The sequence below is a fragment of the Myotis brandtii genome, unplaced genomic scaffold, assembly GCF_000412655.1.
Source record: "Myotis brandtii unplaced genomic scaffold, ASM41265v1 scaffold250, whole genome shotgun sequence".
NCBI lineage: Eukaryota > Metazoa > Chordata > Mammalia > Chiroptera > Vespertilionidae > Myotis > Myotis brandtii.
Window position 1 is genome coordinate 5495553 of NW_005359478.1, and position 18715 is coordinate 5514267.

General features: G+C 42.5%; 2 protein-coding genes across 3 annotated transcripts in view; both read left to right on the forward strand.

Annotated features, from left to right (window-relative positions):
* LOC102263613 (peroxiredoxin-6) overlaps window positions 1-11169 on the forward strand; it is a 15896-nt gene extending 4727 nt beyond the window's left edge. The window contains exons 2-4 of one of the 2 annotated variants that reach the window (XM_014540892.1): window positions 7681-7861; window positions 9068-9214; window positions 10036-11169. In XM_014540892.1, coding sequence (XP_014396378.1) covers window positions 7681-7861; window positions 9068-9214; window positions 10036-10311 — 604 coding nt within the window. In that variant the 3' untranslated portion in view covers window positions 10312-11169. The remainder of the gene's footprint in view (window positions 1-7680; window positions 7862-9067; window positions 9215-10035) is intronic. The other variant, XM_005867668.2, reaches the window with a different exon arrangement.
* Window positions 11170-13304: 2135 nt separating this feature from the next.
* On the forward strand, window positions 13305-18189 carry LOC102259704 (peroxiredoxin-6). Its single transcript, XM_014540655.1, has 4 exons — window positions 13305-13385; window positions 15788-15934; window positions 16755-16901; window positions 17809-18189. Exons 1-4 carry the CDS (start codon window positions 13305-13307, stop codon window positions 17935-17937), a joined length of 504 nt encoding a protein of 167 aa, XP_014396141.1. The 3' UTR covers window positions 17938-18189.
* Window positions 18190-18715: the final 526 nt, after the last annotated feature.

Genomic DNA, 18715 nt, shown 5'->3' on the forward strand with positions numbered 1-18715 from the left:
GATAGAGCATCGGCCTGCAGACTCAAGGGTCCCAGGTTCGATTCCGGTCAAGGGCATGTACCTTGGTTGCGGGCACATCCCCAGTAGGGGGCGTGCAAGGGGCAGCTGATTGATGTTTCTAACTCTCTATCCCTCTCCCCTCCTCTCTGTAAAAAATCAATAAAATATATTTTTTTTAAAAAGAAATAAATGAAGTTTTACTGGAGGGGGTGAAAGAGAGGACACAAGTACATCCTTGTCCTTTAGTTCAGATTTGAAATGCTTTGTTTTCTATGTAGATTTTACTCTAGTGATTTACCTTTGACTTGTCCTTGAAGTCTATGTTCAACTCTCCATTCTTATATTTCCTTTGAGTTTTGTGTTCTGTTCTTTTTTGTTTTTGTTTTTTCAATATCTCTCTTCTAGTAGCTTAATGTCTGAGTCAGGGTGTTTTTGAGGCAGGGATCAGATCTATAAAATTATCTTTGCATGTGGCGTTGTTTCCAGATGTGATGGACTTAAGGAATGCATTATTTCTGATGGTTTTTATATTTGGAAACCCAGAGGTACCTTGGATTGGTATCTGATACTATACTAATCGGCTTTTAAAGAGGTTATTGCTGCTTTCTTAAAGCAGTAAAAACAAGCTGCATTTTAACAGACTTGGGCATGAAAAGTGTCTATGCTTAGCCATGGCCAAGTGGCTCAGTTCATTGGGCGTCATCCCATATATTGAAAGGCTGCGAATTTGATTCCTGGTCAGGGCACATACCTAGGTTACAGGTTCAATACCCAGTCAGGGCTTGTGCAGAAAGTAAACAATTGATGTTTCTCACATCAGAATTTCTCTTCTCCACCCCCCCCCCCTTTCCTCTCTCTAAAATCAGTAAACATATCCTCGGGTGAGGATTTAAAAAGAAGAAAGAAAAGGGGCTATGCTTATAACCTAAATATAGTACCCTATTGCTCTTCCTATCAGTGAATAATGGGGATGGGGAGAGTTCATTCATTATTAAAATTGCTTAGAGAAATTACTATGATTATGGTTCTCTTCCCTGTCTTGCAATAGGATGGCTGTTAACAGATTGAATTCAGAGGATGTGCCTGGTTTAGATTTCTCTTTCCCCTGCATTTTAGGATATCAATGCTTACAACTGTGAGGAGCCCACAGAAAAGTTACCTTTTCCCATCATCGATGACCGGAATCGGGACCTCGCCATCCTGTTGGGCATGCTGGACCCAGCAGAGAAGGACGAGAAGGGCATGCCTGTGACGGCGCGTGTGGTGAGTTATCGAAGTCCATTCTGGAGTCCTCATGACTGGCCAGGCTGTATGTCCATGTAAATGCTTGGAGCACCTAGAGGAAATAGGCGAATATATGTTAATGTCTACATATTTCCTCAGGGAAATAACTGTACTGGTAGCAGTCTCACTGATTATGTGTAATGCTCATGCTAAATTTTCAGCTAAAATTTTAAACTGGGCAATTCATAGCTTTTGGAAACCTACTTCTAGAATTGAGTAATCTTTCCTATATCTCTCCTGACAACCTCTCTTTAATGGGATGGGTCATGTCCTTCGTCCTTGGGCAGCTCTGGTTTTGAATTCTGGTTAGTTCTGTCCTGAAAACAAACTTAGTCCCTCATCTGCAAAAAGTACAACTACGTGAGGGCCAGTGTCCACTCCCATTAGTATTATTTTTATGATAATCACCCCTATTTAACATAGTACCAGCCGGAGCCCTTTCCTGGATTCAGTTTGCATATCAGTTTTTCTTACTGGGACAACCAGAACCAAATATAATCTCCTTTTAAGTGCAGAAGAATAACATGAACACTGATGTATACCTGAGGCTAATACAATACTATAGGTCATTGTAATCAAAAAGTTAAAAAGTATATTTTTATAAAAAGGGAAATGACATGGAGAAGAAAAGTGTCTGGGTTCCTGCCCCCCAATGAAGTTTGGTGTGCCATTTTCGATATTGGGGAATTTTTTCATTCGCTTTGTGTTTATACCTTCGAACATTTGTCATGACAGGCAAGCATTCCAAGAGGCTTTCATATCAAAGAACTTGTCCTACTTAAGTGTCTGTGTGTTTACAGGTGTTTGTTTTTGGCCCTGATAAGAAACTGAAGCTGTCCCTCCTCTACCCCGCGACCACCGGCAGGAACTTTGACGAGATTCTCAGAGTAGTTATCTCTCTCCAGCTGACAGCAGAAAAGAGGGTTGCTACTCCGGTTGATTGGAAGGTAAAGATGCTAAAAGGCAGGTCCCCAGCGCACCTGAAAGGCCTGTGTGGCTAATGTTCAGTGGCCACCCTCGGGCTCTCTTTCCAGCGCGCAAGTCCACTGGGAGGATTTTTCCTCATGGCTGAGTTTAAGATTTGCTGTTCAAGGTCTTTAACACTTTTATATAAAACACAAACTCCCATGTTGCTTTCTAGCTATTAGCTTATTTGGGCGGATTAATTGGTCAGAATGATTCCCTTTACTAATAAAAGGATTTTTTTAAAAAACTTTAATCCTTCCCTGATGGCAAAATATTTACAATAAAACTTAGATTGGCCACTTAAGTCCTGGCTGTAAAACTTTTTGGTGTCTTACTGTCCTGAAGTAATTTCTTCTCTTAAGTTTCATTAAACCTCTGTAGAATTCTGACACTTTTTTTCAAGCTTACAATCTCTAGGATTTCTGCAATATGTATGACATGGATAATATCACAAGAATATTTTAATGTCGCTACATTTTTAAAAATATGCTAACCTGAATACCAGTTTTTGTTTTTCTGATTAAGTATATCAAATAAAATGCTGTGTCCATTCCCTGAACATACATTTATTGAGCCCAGATGTAGCCATGAGCAATAAAGTTCCAGATCTCTTAGGCTCACATTCCAGTGGTAGAGACAGACAATAAACTAGTTTATAGTGTATTAGGTGCACAGAACAATGGGGAGCGGAGGGGAGAAAGGGAGTACCAAGGTGGGAAGGCTGGCTTTCTGCCTGGCTCTCAGGGGGGCCTAGTGCAGGAAGCTTTACCTGAGGGTGAGCATGGCATGTTGGAGGACCATGGTAAGTCAGAGAACCTGGGGATCTAAAGTTCATTCTCGCCTTCAGGCTTTACCATTGGATTTCACCATTCTCAATGTCTGTCCGTAGGTTGGAGATAGCGTGATGGTCCTCCCAACATCTCACTGTGCGTCCCCTGCCCCGCGGCGGCCACTGGGTTCCCTCCCGCGTCCCGCCCCAGCATGGCCAGCCTGGCTCCAGGCGGGGAAGGGGGAGGGGAAAGAAATTGGGTTTCCGCAGGTCCCGGGACCTTGAGCGCGGTGCGGAGCAGGATTTGTTGCTGTTTAACTCGGTTTGTAAATTGTGCAAGTAGCACGTCCAGCCAGGCCCGGTGGGGACTGAAACCGGCGGCCTCGGCGGTCACCTCCCGGGACTCCTGCCTGGACTCGGCCCCCTCCCTCCCTCCCTCTGTTCTGGAACTTGCTCCCGGGGGAAGGTGGGTGTGAGTCCGGGGACTCTGCTGCTGGCAGAAGGGCTCTGCCTGCTGCCTGGGATTTGCAGGCTTCTCGGCGCAAAATGTAAAGTTTAAAGCCACCAGCTGCCGGATAAGTGGCCGGAAGACTTTTTGGCCACAGCCTCCTTCAGTGGCCAGGATAAGATTTGATAAGAACTTTGGGAGGAACCAAGAACACTCTGTGCATAGGTGTGTCCTTCATTCCAGAACTTGCAACACTGTGAGGGCAGGGCTTTCTGAGGCTGTCCAGTTGCAGCGACCTCTTCTTGCCAGGACACATGTACCTCTGCTCCCTGTGACCCTTTGTTTCCCAGTGGTGTGCCCCTCCCCCTCGCCTTGCTTCCAGCAGCACATGGCCTGGCTGGAGCGATACAAATTGGTGACCTGTTATCTGGCACTCAGACCATTATGACTAAATCATACCATTAGAAGTAAATTGCTGTCACCCTGGTTTTATAGCTCCTGGATCTGCAGACGTTAAGTTGCTCAGTTTCAATCAGAAACTTCCCAGACATGTCTAGTTACATTATGGTTCTGGAGTTCAGGAGCCCTGTGGTCTTCTGAGGCTTAACAATTCCTCCCTGGGTTTGAATCCTTTTATATGTGGTGTCCAGGTATGTATATATAGAGAGAAGGAAGTTTTTGAGATTAACCAACGATTGGACAGGGCTGTTCAGAGAACCTGGGAGAGACTCTATACCTTAGGCCCGTGGTCGGCAAACTGCGGCTCTTTGGCCCCTTGAGTGTGGCTCTTCCTAAGCCGTAGGAGTACCCTAATTAAGTTAATAACAATGTACCTACCTATATAGTTTAAGTTTTAAAAATTTGGCTCTCAAAAGAAATTTCAATCGTTGTACTGTTGATATTTGGCTCTGTTGGCTAATGAGTTTGCCAACCACTGCTAGGCCTACCCAACCCCTTACAACTCTAAGTCCATTTCCAGCCTCTCATCAAGGGAACAGTTTGTAAAAGAGAGGGCTCAACTAGAAAATGATGAGAAATGGAACATTCGGACCCTGAAGGCAGGAAAAGGCTTCAGAAACACAGACCAAGGCCGGTCTATACTCAGAATCTAGGTATTAGCATTTCTCCAAAACCCCATGGTATTTTTCAGAGTATGTTCCTTCCCATTCCACTCTCAGTCCTCACCCCCACACAGCATAGGAATCTTACCAGAACTCTTAGGCTGTATGAATTAAAGATAAATATTAACATAAAGCATAATTACTATAGCAATAAGTATAAATGCTGTCACTACCTCAGCTAACTCCACTTTCTTGGGTTTTGTTGTTGTCATCACCATAGTTTATTGGCCTCGAGATCTCTCTTGATTTGATTAAAAATGGCCCTGACTGGTTTGGCTCAGTGGATAGAGCGTCGGCCTGCGGACTCAGGGGTCCCAGGTTCGATTCTGGTCAAGGGCATGTACCTTGGTTGCGGGCACATCCCCGGTGGGGGGTGTGCAGGAGGCAGGTGATCGATGTTTCTCTCTCATCGATGTTTCTAACTCTCTATTCCTCCATGCTAAGCGAAATAAGCAAATCAATAAAATATATTTTGGGTAAAAAAATGGTACCATTTCTGGGAACCACCAGTGGAAAGATGAGAAAAATACCCACATCTATAAAAGACTATATAATATAAGCCCTGGCCAGTATGGCTCAGGTGGTTGAGCATCATCCCATGCACTGAAAGTTGCTGGTTCAATTCCCCGTCATGGTACATACCTGGGTTGCAGGTTCAAGGTTGGGGTGCCACAGGTCAAGGTGCATTCTGAAGGCAACTGATCAGTATTTCTCTCACACTGATGTTTCTCTCTCTCCATCTTCCTCTCTCTCTAAAATCAGTAAAAATATGTATTTTTTTAAAAGGCTGTACAAGTCGGCCCCACCCCCAAATGACATTTGAGCTCTTTATGTCATTATAGTACATGGATTTTTGCCTAATATAATATTTTCCAAACTCCATTCTGTATGCGATCTCAATTCAGACTGTCAATTCTTGTTTCGGGTGTTGTTTTTTTAGGGGGGAGAAAAAAATTAAAATAACCATAAAATTTCACAGGCATCTACTCCACCCCCCTCTCCACTCCCCCAGACAATGAGATACAACTAAGAGGTTTGGGGACTGTGTTTGGTGAGTTTATTGAGCCTTAATCACTGTTTCTTTACGTATGTGGTGTAAGCAGCTTCACAGCTTTTTCACTAAACAAAAACGTGTGTTTTCCTGAAGTTTTCTGGGGGGTTAGTGAGAAGGGACTGTTCCCTTAAAGGAGCAAACCTATTGTCTTTTGAAAATGAGGAAGGAAGGAAATGGGATCATGTAATTAACTCTCACCAGCAGCAGTGGGGAGACTCTGAGGGGAAGGCAGGCCACAGTCAGACATGCCAGAGTTTATTCCTATTCCGAGCTGAGTGGTAAACTGGAGTTTGGCTTCTCCGGAAGGAGAGAGGGTGTGAAGTGACTCAGAGAAATGGTCTCTTGACTGGAAATGGAAGGAAAACGCCTGACTTGCCTAATTCATCACCCCGTTAACATTTCTTCTCAAAAGTCTCGTCTGAACCCTAAACAGACAGATCCTTTTCCATAGAATCTAAGGCCTACATTTTACTCAAAGCTACATTATTATAAAAGATATATATCCCCCTTGTTGCCCTTTTAAAAAAGTAGACCTACCACACATCTCCACAGTGTTAAAGATATTAATTACCTTTCTTCCCAGTCTTTCCATAGCATCCTCCATCCTTTTTGTAAGAAAGTCTTTTCCTTTCCCGAAGCCTTGGAGTTGAGTGACAGATGTGAGTGGAAGGGGGTACCTTCATTTCTGCTTTGTTCTTTGTGCTTCAGGGAACTTGGCAAACTTGGTGAGCTCAGCTTGGCATCTAAGCTAGATCTAGTAATCTAGGTTAGGGTCCTGCTTTAATTTTGTAAGCCCCTGGGAGTGTGGAAAACCGAGTGTTAAATTTCCCTTTTCAGTAGAGAGTAGTTTCCATGGTCACCAAAGAGAAGGAACTGGGACTCCAAAGATTCTTGGTGGCTCAGCTTAAAGCGTGCTTAAAATCTCTACAAGTTTAACTTCAGGCAGTGATGCTTTAGATAATAATATTTACCTAAAAATCTGTAGTTCTAGAATCTACATTGTAGTTTATCAGGTTTCTACCTACTTGGTCTGAAGCAAGAAGAAAAAGAAACCACAAACGAAGACATAGGTAAAATTCTCTTTGAGACAGCATGGAGGGACCTGGAGAGTATCATGCTAAGCGAAATAAGCCAGTCAGAGAAAGACAAGTATCATGTGATCTCACTCATATGTGGGATCTAATGAACAAAATAGATCCAGAGACATAGAAGCTTGGAACAGACAGTCAGTCTCAGAGGGAAGGCAGGGGTGGGTGGGAAGAGATTAACCAAAGAACTTGTATGCATGTATCATAACCCATGGACACAGACAATAGTCAATGGGGTGGAAAGGGAACATATGTAATACTTTCAGCAATAAAGTTTTTCTGTTATTTTTGTTTGTTTGTTTTTAAAGCTGTGACAGCTAAAAAAAAAGAGAGAGAGAAAGAGAGATAGGTAAAACTCTGAGAGTGCTGTTTTGTCAAGGTCCAAATATTGGGTGTCCTGTAAAGCTGTCTTATAAAAGGTTTCATAGCCATTCACTTCAAAGAAGCCACGTGTCAACTTTAATTTTACATATAAATAGAGGACACCAGCCTATTTATTTTAGATTACATAATCTGTTTATTCTTGTAGTCAGCTGTTCGTTTGGATTCAGAGACTTTGGGGACACCCATTATTGGAGCTGAATGTTGGGCTGTGGTTAGGAAAAAAAAATAAAGAAGAGGGCAAGAAGAAAATAAGTTATTTTAATAAGCTACTTGGTTTGAGTAGCACAGATTTTATTAGTTGAAAAGGAGTTAGGATGGCTCAAAAGAGGCAAAACCCTTAAATTAGTCTTTTAAAATATTTGTCATCTTGATTGTCATATCTTTGATTGAACTGGGCTTTAAACATTGGCTTTCCTGGAGGTAAGGAGATCAAAAAGCATTCCCCAATAGAAAAGTTTAAAAGTAATTGTCTTTATAAGCATTCATTTTTTGAAAGAACATCATTTTTTACCTCAGATTTGTGACTTCCCATTCTGCATGCTGTTGGTGATAACCTTGTCATTCAGTTGTGACCTTTGCCTCCATTGCAGATGGGGTATCCTCTTCTCCCACCCTCGGGACTTTACCCCTGTGTGTACCACAGAGCTTGGCAGAGCTGCAAAGCTGGCACCTGAATTTGCCAAGAGGAACGTTAAGCTGATTGCCCTTTCAATAGACAGTGTTGAAGACCATCTTGCCTGGAGCAAGGTAACGTTTCTATGGCTGTGCTTTGAGGTTATAAAGTGTAGAGTAGAAATAAATGAAGTTTGCCCTAACCGGTTTGGCTCAGCGGATAGAGCATCGGCCTGCAGACTCAAGGGTCCCAGGTTCGATTCCGGTCAAGGGCATGTACCTTGGTTGAGGGCACATCCCCAGTAGGGGGCGTGCAAGGGGCAGCTGATTGATGTTTCTAACTCTCTATCCCTCTCCCCTCCTCTCTGTAAAAAATCAATAAAATATATTTTTTTTAAAAAGAAATAAATGAAGTTTTACTGGAGGGGGTGAAAGAGAGGACACAAGTACATCCTTGTCCTTTAGTTCAGATTTGAAATGCTTTGTTTTCTATGTAGATTTTACTCTAGTGATTTACCTTTGACTTGTCCTTGAAGTCTATGTTCAACTCTCCATTCTTATATTTCCTTTGAGTTTTGTGTTCTGTTCTTTTTTGTTTTTGTTTTTTCAATATCTCTCTTCTAGTAGCTTAATGTCTGAGTCAGGGTGTTTTTTAGGCAGGGATCAGATCTATAAAATTATCTTTGCATGTGGCGTTGTTTCCAGATGTGATGGACTTAAGGAATGCATTATTTCTGATGGTTTTTATATTTGGAAACCCAGAGGTACCTTGGATTGGTATCTGATACTATACTAATCGGCTTTTAAAGAGGTTATTGCTGCTTTCTTAAAGCAGTAAAAACAAGCTGCATTTTAACAGACTTGGGCATGAAAAGTGTCTATGCTTAGCCATGGCCAAGTGGCTCAGTTCATTGGGCGTCATCCCATATATTGAAAGGCTGCGAATTTGATTCCTGGTCAGGGCACAAACCTAGATTACAGGTTCAATACCCAGTCAGGGCTTGTGCAGAAAGTAAACGATTGATGTTTCTCACATCAGAGTTTCTCTTCTCCACCCCACCCCACCCCTTTCCTCTCTCTAAAATCAGTAAACATATCCTCGGGTGAGGATTTAAAAAGAAGAAGAAAGAAAAGGGGCTATGCTTATAACCTAAATATAGTACCCTATTGCTCTTCCTATCAGTGAATAATGGGGATGGGGAGAGTTCATTCATTATTAAAATTGCTTAGAGAAATTACTATGATTATGGTTCTCTTCCCTGTCTTGCAATAGGATGGCTGTTAACAGATTGAATTCAGAGGATGTGCCTGGTTTAGATTTCTCTTTCCCCTGCATTTTAGGATATCAATGCTTACAACTGTGAGGAGCCCACAGAAAAGTTACCTTTTCCCATCATCGATGACCGGAATCGGGACCTCGCCATCCTGTTGGGCATGCTGGACCCAGCAGAGAAGGACGAGAAGGGCATGCCTGTGACGGCGCGTGTGGTGAGTTATCGAAGTCCATTCTGGAGTCCTCATGACTGGCCAGGCTGTATGTCCATGTAAATGCTTGGAGCACCTAGAGGAAATAGGCGAATATATGTTAATGTCTACATATTTCCTCAGGGAAATAACTGTACTGGTAGCAGTCTCACTGATTATGTGTAATGCTCATGCTAAATTTTCAGCTAAAATTTTAAACTGGGCAATTCATAGCTTTTGGAAACCTACTTCTAGAATTGAGTAATCTTTCCTATATCTCTCCTGACAACCTCTCTTTAATGGGATGGGTCATGTCCTTCGTCCTTGGGCAGCTCTGGTTTTGAATTCTGGTTAGTTCTGTCCTGAAAACAAACTTAGTCCCTCATCTGCAAAAAGTACAACTACGTGAGGGCCAGTGTCCACTCCCATTAGTATTATTTTTATGATAATCACCCCTATTTAACATAGTACCAGCCGGAGCCCTTTCCTGGATTCAGTTTGTATATCAGTTTTTCTTACTGGGACAACCAGAACCAAATATAATCTCCTTTTAAGTGCAGAAGAATAACATGAACACTGATGTATACCTGAGGCTAATACAATACTATAGGTCATTGTAATCAAAAAGTTAAAAAGTATATTTTTATAAAAAGGGAAATGACATGGAGAAGAAAAGTGTCTGGGTTCCTGCCCCCCAATGAAGTTTGGTGTGCCATTTTCGATATTGGGGAATTTTTTCATTCGCTTTGTGTTTATACCTTCGAACATTTGTCATGACAGGCAAGCATTCCAAGAGGCTTTCATATCAAAGAACTTGTCCTACTTAAGTGTCTGTGTGTTTACAGGTGTTTGTTTTTGGCCCTGATAAGAAACTGAAGCTGTCCCTCCTCTACCCCGCGACCACCGGCAGGAACTTTGACGAGATTCTCAGAGTAGTTATCTCTCTCCAGCTGACAGCAGAAAAGAGGGTTGCTACTCCGGTTGATTGGAAGGTTGGAGATAGCGTGATGGTCCTCCCAACTATCCCTGAAGAGGAAGCCAAGAAACTCTTCCCTAAAGGAGTCTTCACCAAAGACCTCCCATCTGGCAAGAAATACCTGCGCTACACGCCCCAGCCGTAGGTCTCACCCTGCACAGTGAGCCAGCGGGTGCCAGCTGCCAGTCATGTGTCCTACAGCGATTCCATAGAAACATCCCACTATGATTACAGCCACGGTCTCTAGGTTGTTGTCCTACTGGCTTATTAAATGAAAATGGCACTAAACACCCCGTGGGGTTCTTTGCTTCGTGCCTTCACCAGCATTCTGTTCTGTTCCCATGCCTCAGCCTTCTCTCCTGGCTCTCTGAAATACAGTCTGTATTTGAGACTCACATCATATCGGATCTCTGCAGGTTTGTGATCAGCAACGTAGGATCCACTGATGGTTGAAAAGCTGCTTTGCTCCAGCCTGGAATGACCATCAGGTTTTTTAGCTGTTCTAATCAAATCCTCTCTTCCATTACGCATTTTGGGGAGCAGCAGAACTTGAGGTTCAGTTTCCTCTGTCAATCTGTAAGTATATAACCCTAGCAGTTAAAGTAACCGGATATTCTTCAGTACTCAGTGTTTTGATCACAACTGAGGGAAAAGATTTCCGTTCTGTACTTTTACAGGAGAGAACTGAAGTGGGATGAGCAGGGGGAGGGATCTTTAAATATTTTGCTCAGAAAATTTTTCAATACATTTCTACCAAAAGAGGGAGAAAAGGCTCCACTTACCTGCTGGAGGTGTGAGCAGAACAACAGCGCCACCTGCCTTTCACAGCAGGTATTTTCGTGTCAGTGCTCCGCCATGATAACACCGAAAGGGCTCGCCCTGGGGAGGAAGGGAGGAGAGGATGACTGAAGTTGTTTGTAGAACTCTTCTTGCTGTGGGTGGGGCAGTACTTTCTGAATGTTGCATTTTGGGGATCTAGCAAATAAATCCATTGTTAAAACTAGATCAGAGAATTGTGTTGTCACGTTTTGAAATACTCGGTTAGACCCATGTCCTGAGGGCAGAGGTTTCCTCACTGGGATTGGCATTGATGCTTCTCTCCGGAGACAGATATATAAAATTTCTAATGACCATGGAGGTGCAGCTGGCCTCATGTGACTTCACCACAGCACCTGGCCCACTTTGCTCCTTCGTAGTACCTGCGTGGGTCCTATAGTCCCTTGAGTTTGTGACCCCTGGTGTAACACACCTAATGCCTTAATGGGATTGCTGAGCTTCGGAATTTGAATCTTGAGGATAATGATGCATATAGGTATGCTTTTCTGGAAAGAGTACTAGTTACTCTGAACTCACGGTCTCTTGGACTTATGCTGTGCTAATAAGGCCTCAGTTTGGAAAGAAGTGTCACACACCTGGTGCAGTCTCTTGCAGGTAGCCCTCTATATTTTTATTGAGTAAAATATGATCCCTGGTGCCATGTGTCAGAGAAGTCGTTAGGCCTTTTAGTTTCCTTTAAAAGGTGGGTGACACTAAGAAGGTTGAGAATGAAGGTAAAAATTCCAAGTTTTCACAGTATCCTGGGGAATGCTGGTCTGAAGGAGACCTATAAGGACTGGCATCCTGTTCTCATCTCTTCTCCAAGTCACAATATATTTTGCCTTCAAAGAACTAATACTATCTGGTACATCTACTCTACCCGTAATGATGGCATCAGTATAAAAACGCTTTAAAAGCTCAAAGGAAAGGGGCTCGTGCTGTCAAATTTAGTTCTGGCTCTACCACTAAGCAACCATGAAGCCATGAAATGGAACAAGTTCCTTTCCAAGTAAATGTTACATAATAAATATGCATTTCTAGGTAGAAGTGACCCTAAGCATATTTTTAACACCCTTGGACATGAAGAGTAGAGTTCCCCTATAAAGAATTGTTGCCCTCAATTTTCATTGGAAGAACAGAATAAATTGCATTATGCATCCAAAGATTTAATTGAAAGGTAATGTATGACCATGGTGGCTATGAGAGAAGCATAAGGAATTTGAAAGTCCACATGACTTCAAAGAATAAGCATAGGCTAATCTTCTAAGTTAGTAAAATGATTAACTTGTGGCTCCTGTGTGGTCTTGCCACAAATCTGATTTCACCTCTAACCTCCACCCTGAGGGTAGGAATTTGCATTGAGAAGCTCAGTGAAGGGTTAAGGAGCCAGAGTGGTCGTGCCTAAATGGCCAGCTCAAGATGCCAATTTGGGTGCAGTGAACTGGTGTTAGTGATTTACTCCATTAAACCATGCCCCTTTGGGGCAATGCAAATTGAGGCAATATAACTGATTCTAGCTTAAATGGTGCATGGACTGGGTAAAAGGTCATTACCACCTTCTTGTCAGTGATTGGTCCAAAAATGGGCATGTGACTCAGTTCTTGGGGAGGAGACAAATACAGGATTATCAGCATTTCTAGAATAATTCTTTCTCACTATTGGAAGCCATTCTTTTTGGTCTTGTATTGAATATGAACAAGAAAACATGGAAGCCTGGGTTGCTGTTGGGAGAGGAACCAGCCGTGGAATAAGACAAAAAGTCAATAGGGTAAAGAGAAAGAAAAAATCTGACATCACCGAGTCTACTGCCCACAAACCATGCTACCTCTTGACTTACATAAGATATTTCTGTAGTGTTTAAGCCTAATGGATGTACATGGTGAGGTGCCTCCTAAGTGACCTGGAGGGCAGGCATCTGTTTTCTGATAGTTTATTCCCTGCACTGTAGATCTCAGGCTTCAAAATGCATTAAATCATATGAGGAACATGTTAAAATCCAGGACCCACCCCAACACTGATGCTATAGGTGACCAGAAGTTCTTCATTTGTAACAACCCAGGTGACTGATGCCGAGGACAGCAGACACCCAATATCCATTTCCCATTCTTTACTAAAAACAGGTTGTGTTAGGGTTGGCAAGGTGAGGTGCCAGTTAAAGTTCATTTAATAGGTGTGGGCATGTGACCGTGCTTCCCTCAGTGGGGTCCCTTCCTGACTAAAAGGCAAGGCCTCCTACAGAGAAAGCTCCTTGTCTGACTGAAACGCCCACCGGATGCCTGGAGTGACCAATGATTTGCCATCTGAGAAAGTTACTGGCCAAGGATGGAGGAGAAGGCTGCAAGGAGCCTGGGTCCGTGCTTATTCCTCAAGCCGCAGCACCAGCCCTGTTCTGCCTGTTGCCAGGTATCTGGTTACATCAGAAAAATGAAGCCACATAGGTTTCTGCAATGTGCGGCTACACCTATATCTGCTGACTCGAGTGCTCCACAGCCACTCTGAGAAATCCTGCCCTACATGCTCAGTGTCCAGAAAGTTCTTCATAAATGGTTATGCTTGACTTTTTCTCTTGTGTTTCTTTCTATTATGATTTTCCCTAGAGTCGAGATTCTTGCATTCTTTCAAAGTTTTGTTGAAATGAAAAAGACAATGGAATCTAATAAGTACAGCATGAAAATCAACTTTATTTGACTTTTAAAAATAAAGTGAAAATAGTATCAAACAGTACTATGCAAGGTAAGATTGTTAACTTCTCAACTTTGCTTTCAGTAACTAAGATTATGGAACATAGATCTATTTTTCAAGAGTTACTAAATTGGGGAGGGGACAATAACTTTGGAAAATGTTACAGGAGCACTACTTATAGCAATATCACAAATCAGAGTTTAGAATCTGTGCTTTAGATAGTAATATATTGTACAATGCTTTTAATAATTTGTAAAACACTGTAACGTGCTCTCAGCTGAAGCAGGGTTCCGTTTGGTGGGCCATGAGTCTTAGACAATCTTAACATGAAAAATTTTTGAACCACTCAGGTTCAAAATGCAACTACTTAAAACTGAAGCTTTTGCAACAGCCCATCAATTGCTTATAAAAGAAATGCAGCAATAAATTGTTTCAGCAACTTCTAAGTAAACTTCTCATCAGATGACCCTTCCGCACGTGAGCCCAGCGTATTGGCTCAGTCTGAAACCTCACTTCTCATATCGTGTTGGCGCCATTAGTGTCCTTTTCTATAATGAGATCCAGCGTCCAACTACAAAAGAAAGTCAAAAGTAAAATATTAGACTTGTGTGCATTTCAGAAAAAAACGAATCAACTTAAGCACAACCAGAAAAGTTTCCATTTTATTATCTGGAACCTTCCCTCCAAGGACTTGGAGTGATACATTGTCAGTAAGTACATGTACATCTCTATACCATCCAACCTCAGCTTGTAAACAGATACTACATTAATTCAATTACAGTAGTCGATCTCTTAAGGAGAAGAGAAATATTAGGAGCGTTGAATTCCAATTAACGTGGTGACTGATTATAGGGTAACAGGAAACTTTTTTCCTAAATCAGAATGAGAATTTTTTAAAATAATGGAGGTGGACCAAAAGAGTGACAAATGAGGAACCCAATTACTTGGCTCCCGGTTAGGTTTTCCGTTTGTGAAATAGGGTTTCTATAAGAAAGAGGAGAGGATGACGCCAGGCTGACTGCCTAAAAAGAACTATGTTGCTTTGTTTAAAAGGACTATTAACCATAAGTTTTGTCAATGCAACTTTCTGTCCCCAAACAAACACACTGCAAACCACCTGGGTTGTCAGAAATGGCAGTGGCAGGGCCAGAACTTCTTAGGGTAGCTGTCTGGTTGGGATATGGTGGGCTTGAAGCTGCATTTGTACAGCTCACCATATTCAAGGGCATGTTTATTTGGCACCATTTTTGACACCATTACTGCCGATTTCTGCATTGGCCGAGTGCCCTATTGTTTTGTCAGAGCAGCCTTCCTCTCCACTCAACAGTGGGCTCGTGCCCAGATGAGCTTTGTTAGGTGCCTAACAGAGACCCCTTGAGTAATGTGGCTACCCTCCTCCCCGCCAGACTGGCCTCTGTCTGTCCTGGCCCAGTGTGAGCAGCCCTCTCCCTCCCCAACTCTAGGCATGACTTCCAGCACATCTTGAACTTTTCTAAATTAGCCCTGATTGCTGAGGAAAGTAGGAAAAGATGCTGGGGCCAAACGTAAGTGACTCTAATAAAATGTTTTGGGGTCTCTTGTTTTATCTTAAAAATTCATGCAAATTTGTCATCCTACTCCAGAATATGTTTTCATATAAAAATGTTTTAAATAATCTAACAGTGAAATGAGTTAACTTTTTCTTTTAAAAGATCATCAAATAAAATTGACACTCTAGGAAGGTACCCATGATCAGCTGTGGCCCCATGTGTCCCCAGCACAGCATCCACACATCCATGGGAAAGGCACACTCCAAAGGAGAAGCATCAATACTTAGATGTTAATGGCCCTTCCCGCCCCTAATCCCAGAGACCTCTACTTTTGAACTAAATGTCAGGGGAAGGGGGTGGTGAGGATTTAAAAAGAAGAAAGAAAAGGGGCTATGCTTATAACCTAAATATAGTACCCTATTGCTCTTCCTATCAGTGAATAATGGGGATGGGGAGTGTTCATTCATTATTAAAATTGCTTAGAGAAATTACTATGATTATGGTTCTCTTCCCTGTCTTGCAATAGGATGGCTGTTAACAGATTGAATTCAGAGGATGTGCCTGGTTTAGATTTCTCTTTCCCCTGCATTTTAGGATATCAATGCTTACAACTGTGAGGAGCCCACAGAAAAGTTACCTTTTCCCATCATCGATGACCGGAATCGGGACCTCGCCATCCTGTTGGGCATGCTGGACCCAGCAGAGAAGGACGAGAAGGGCATGCCTGTGACGGCGCGTGTGGTGAGTTATCGAAGTCCATTCTGGAGTCCTCATGACTGGCCAGGCTGTATGTCCATGTAAATGCTTGGAGCACCTAGAGGAAATAGGCGAATATATGTTAATGTCTACATATTTCCTCAGGGAAATAATAACTGTACTAGCAATCTCACTGATTATGTGTAATGCTCATGCTAAAATTTCAGCTAAAATTTTAAACTGGGTAATTCATAGCTTTTGGAGGAAAACTTCTAGAATTGAGTAATCTTTCCTATATCTCTCCTGACAACCTCTCTTTAATGGGATGGGTCATGTCCTTTATCCTTGGGCAGCTCTGGTTTTGAATTCTGGTTAGTTCTGTCCTGAAAACAAACTTAGTCCCTCATCTGCAAAAAGTACAACTACGTGAGGGCCAGTGTCCACTCCCATTAGTATTATTTTTATGATAATCACCCCTATTTAACATAGTACCAGCCGGAGCCCTTTCCTGGATTCAGTTTGCATATCAGTTTTTCTTACTGGGACAACCAGAACCAAATATAATCTCCTTTTAAGTGCAGAAGATAACATGAACACTGATGTATACCTGAGGCTAATACAATACTATAGGTCATTGTAATCAAAAAGTTAAAAAGTATATTTTTATAAAAAGGGAAATGACATGGAGAAGAAAAGTGTCTGGGTTCCTGCCCCCCAATGAAGTTTGGTGTGCCATTTTAGATATTGGGGAATTTTTTCATTTGCTTTGTGTTTATACCTTCGAACATTTGTCATGACAGGCAAGCATTCCAAGAGGCTTTCCTATCAAAGAACTTGTCCTATTTAAGTGTCTGTGTGTTTACAGGTGTTTGTTTTTGGCCCTGATAAGAAACTGAAGCTGTCCCTCCTCTACCCCGCGACCACCGGCAGGAACTTTGACGAGATTCTCAGAGTAGTTATCTCTCTCCAGCTGACAGCAGAAAAGAGGGTTGCTACTCCGGTTGATTGGAAGGTAAAGATGCTAAAAGGCAGGTCCCCAGCGCACCTGAAAGGCCTGTGTGGCTAATGTTCAGTGGCCACCCTCGGGCTCTCTTTCCAGCGCGCAAGTCCACTGGGAGGATTTTTCCTCATGGCTGAGTTTAAGATTTGCTGTTCAAGGTCTTTAACACTTTTATATAAAACACAAACTCCCATGTTGCTTTCTAGCTATTAGCTTATTTGGGCGGATTAATTGGTCAGAATGATTCCCTTTACTAATAAAAGGATTTTTTTAAAAAACTTTAATCCTTCCCTGATGGCAAAATATTTACAATAAAACTTAGATTGGCCACTTAAGTCCTGGCTGTAAAACTTTTTGGTGTCTTACTGTCCTGAAGTAATTTCTTCTCTTAAGTTTCATTAAACCTCTGTAGAATTCTGACACTTTTTTTCAAGCTTACAATCTCTAGGATTTCTGCAATATGTATGACATGGATAATATCACAAGAATATTTTAATGTCGCTACATTTTTAAAAATATGCTAACCTGAATACCAGTTTTTGTTTTTCTGATTAAGTATATCAAATAAAATGCTGTGTCCATTCCCTGAACATACATTTATTGAGCCCAGATGTAGCCATGAGCAATAAAGTTCCAGATCTCTTAGGCTCACATTCCAGTGGTAGAGACAGACAATAAACTAGTTTATAGTGTATTAGGTGCACAGAACAATGGGGAGCGGAGGGGAGAAAGGGAGTACCAAGGTGGGAAGGCTGGCTTTCTGCCTGGCTCTCAGGGGGGCCTAGTGCAGGAAGCTTTACCTGAGGGTGAGCATGGCATGTTGGAGGACCATGGTAAGTCAGAGAACCTGATCTAAAAAGTTCATTCTCGCCTTCAGGCTTTACCATTGGATTTCACCATTCTCAATGTCTGTCCGTAGGTTGGAGATAGCGTGATGGTCCTCCCAACAATCCCTGAAGAGGAAGCCAAGAAACTCTTCCCTAAAGGAGTCTTCACCAAAGACCTCCCATCTGGCAAGAAATACCTGCGCTACACGCCCCAGCCGTAGGTCTCACCCTGCACAGTGAGCCAGCGGGTGCCAGCTGCCAGTCATGTGTCCTACAGCGATTCCATAGAAACATCCCACTATGATTACAGCCACGGTCTCTAGGTTGTTGTCCTACTGGCTTATTAAATGAAAATGGCACTAAACACCCCGTGGGGTTCTTTGCTTCGTGCCTTCACCAGCATTCTGTTCTGTTCCCATGCCTCAGCCTTCTCTCCTGGCTCTCTGAAATACAGTCTGTATTTGAGACTCACATCATATCGGATCTCTGCAGGTTTGTGATCAGCAACGTAGGATCCACTGATGGTTGAAAAGCTGCTTTGCTCCAGCCTGGAATGACCATCAGGTTTTTTAGCTGTTCTAATCAAATCCTCTCTTCCATTACATTTTGGGGAGCAGCAGAACTTGAGGTTCAGTTTCCTCTGTCAATCTGTAAGTATATAACCCTAGCAGTTAAAGTAACCGGATATTCTTCAGTACTCAGTGTTTTGATCACAACTGAGGGAAAAGATTTCCGTTCTGTACTTTTACAGGAGAGAACTGAAGTGGGATGAGCAGGGGGAGGGATCTTTAAATATTTTGCTCAGAAAATTTTTCAATACATTTCTACCAAAAGAGGGAGAAAAGGCTCCACTTACCTGCTGGAGGTGTGAGCAGAACAACAGCGCCACCTGCCTTTCACAGCAGGTATTTTCGTGTCAGTGCTCCGCCATGATAACACCGAAAGGGCTCGCCCTGGGGAGGAAGGGAGGAGAGGATGACTGAAGTTGTTTGTAGAACT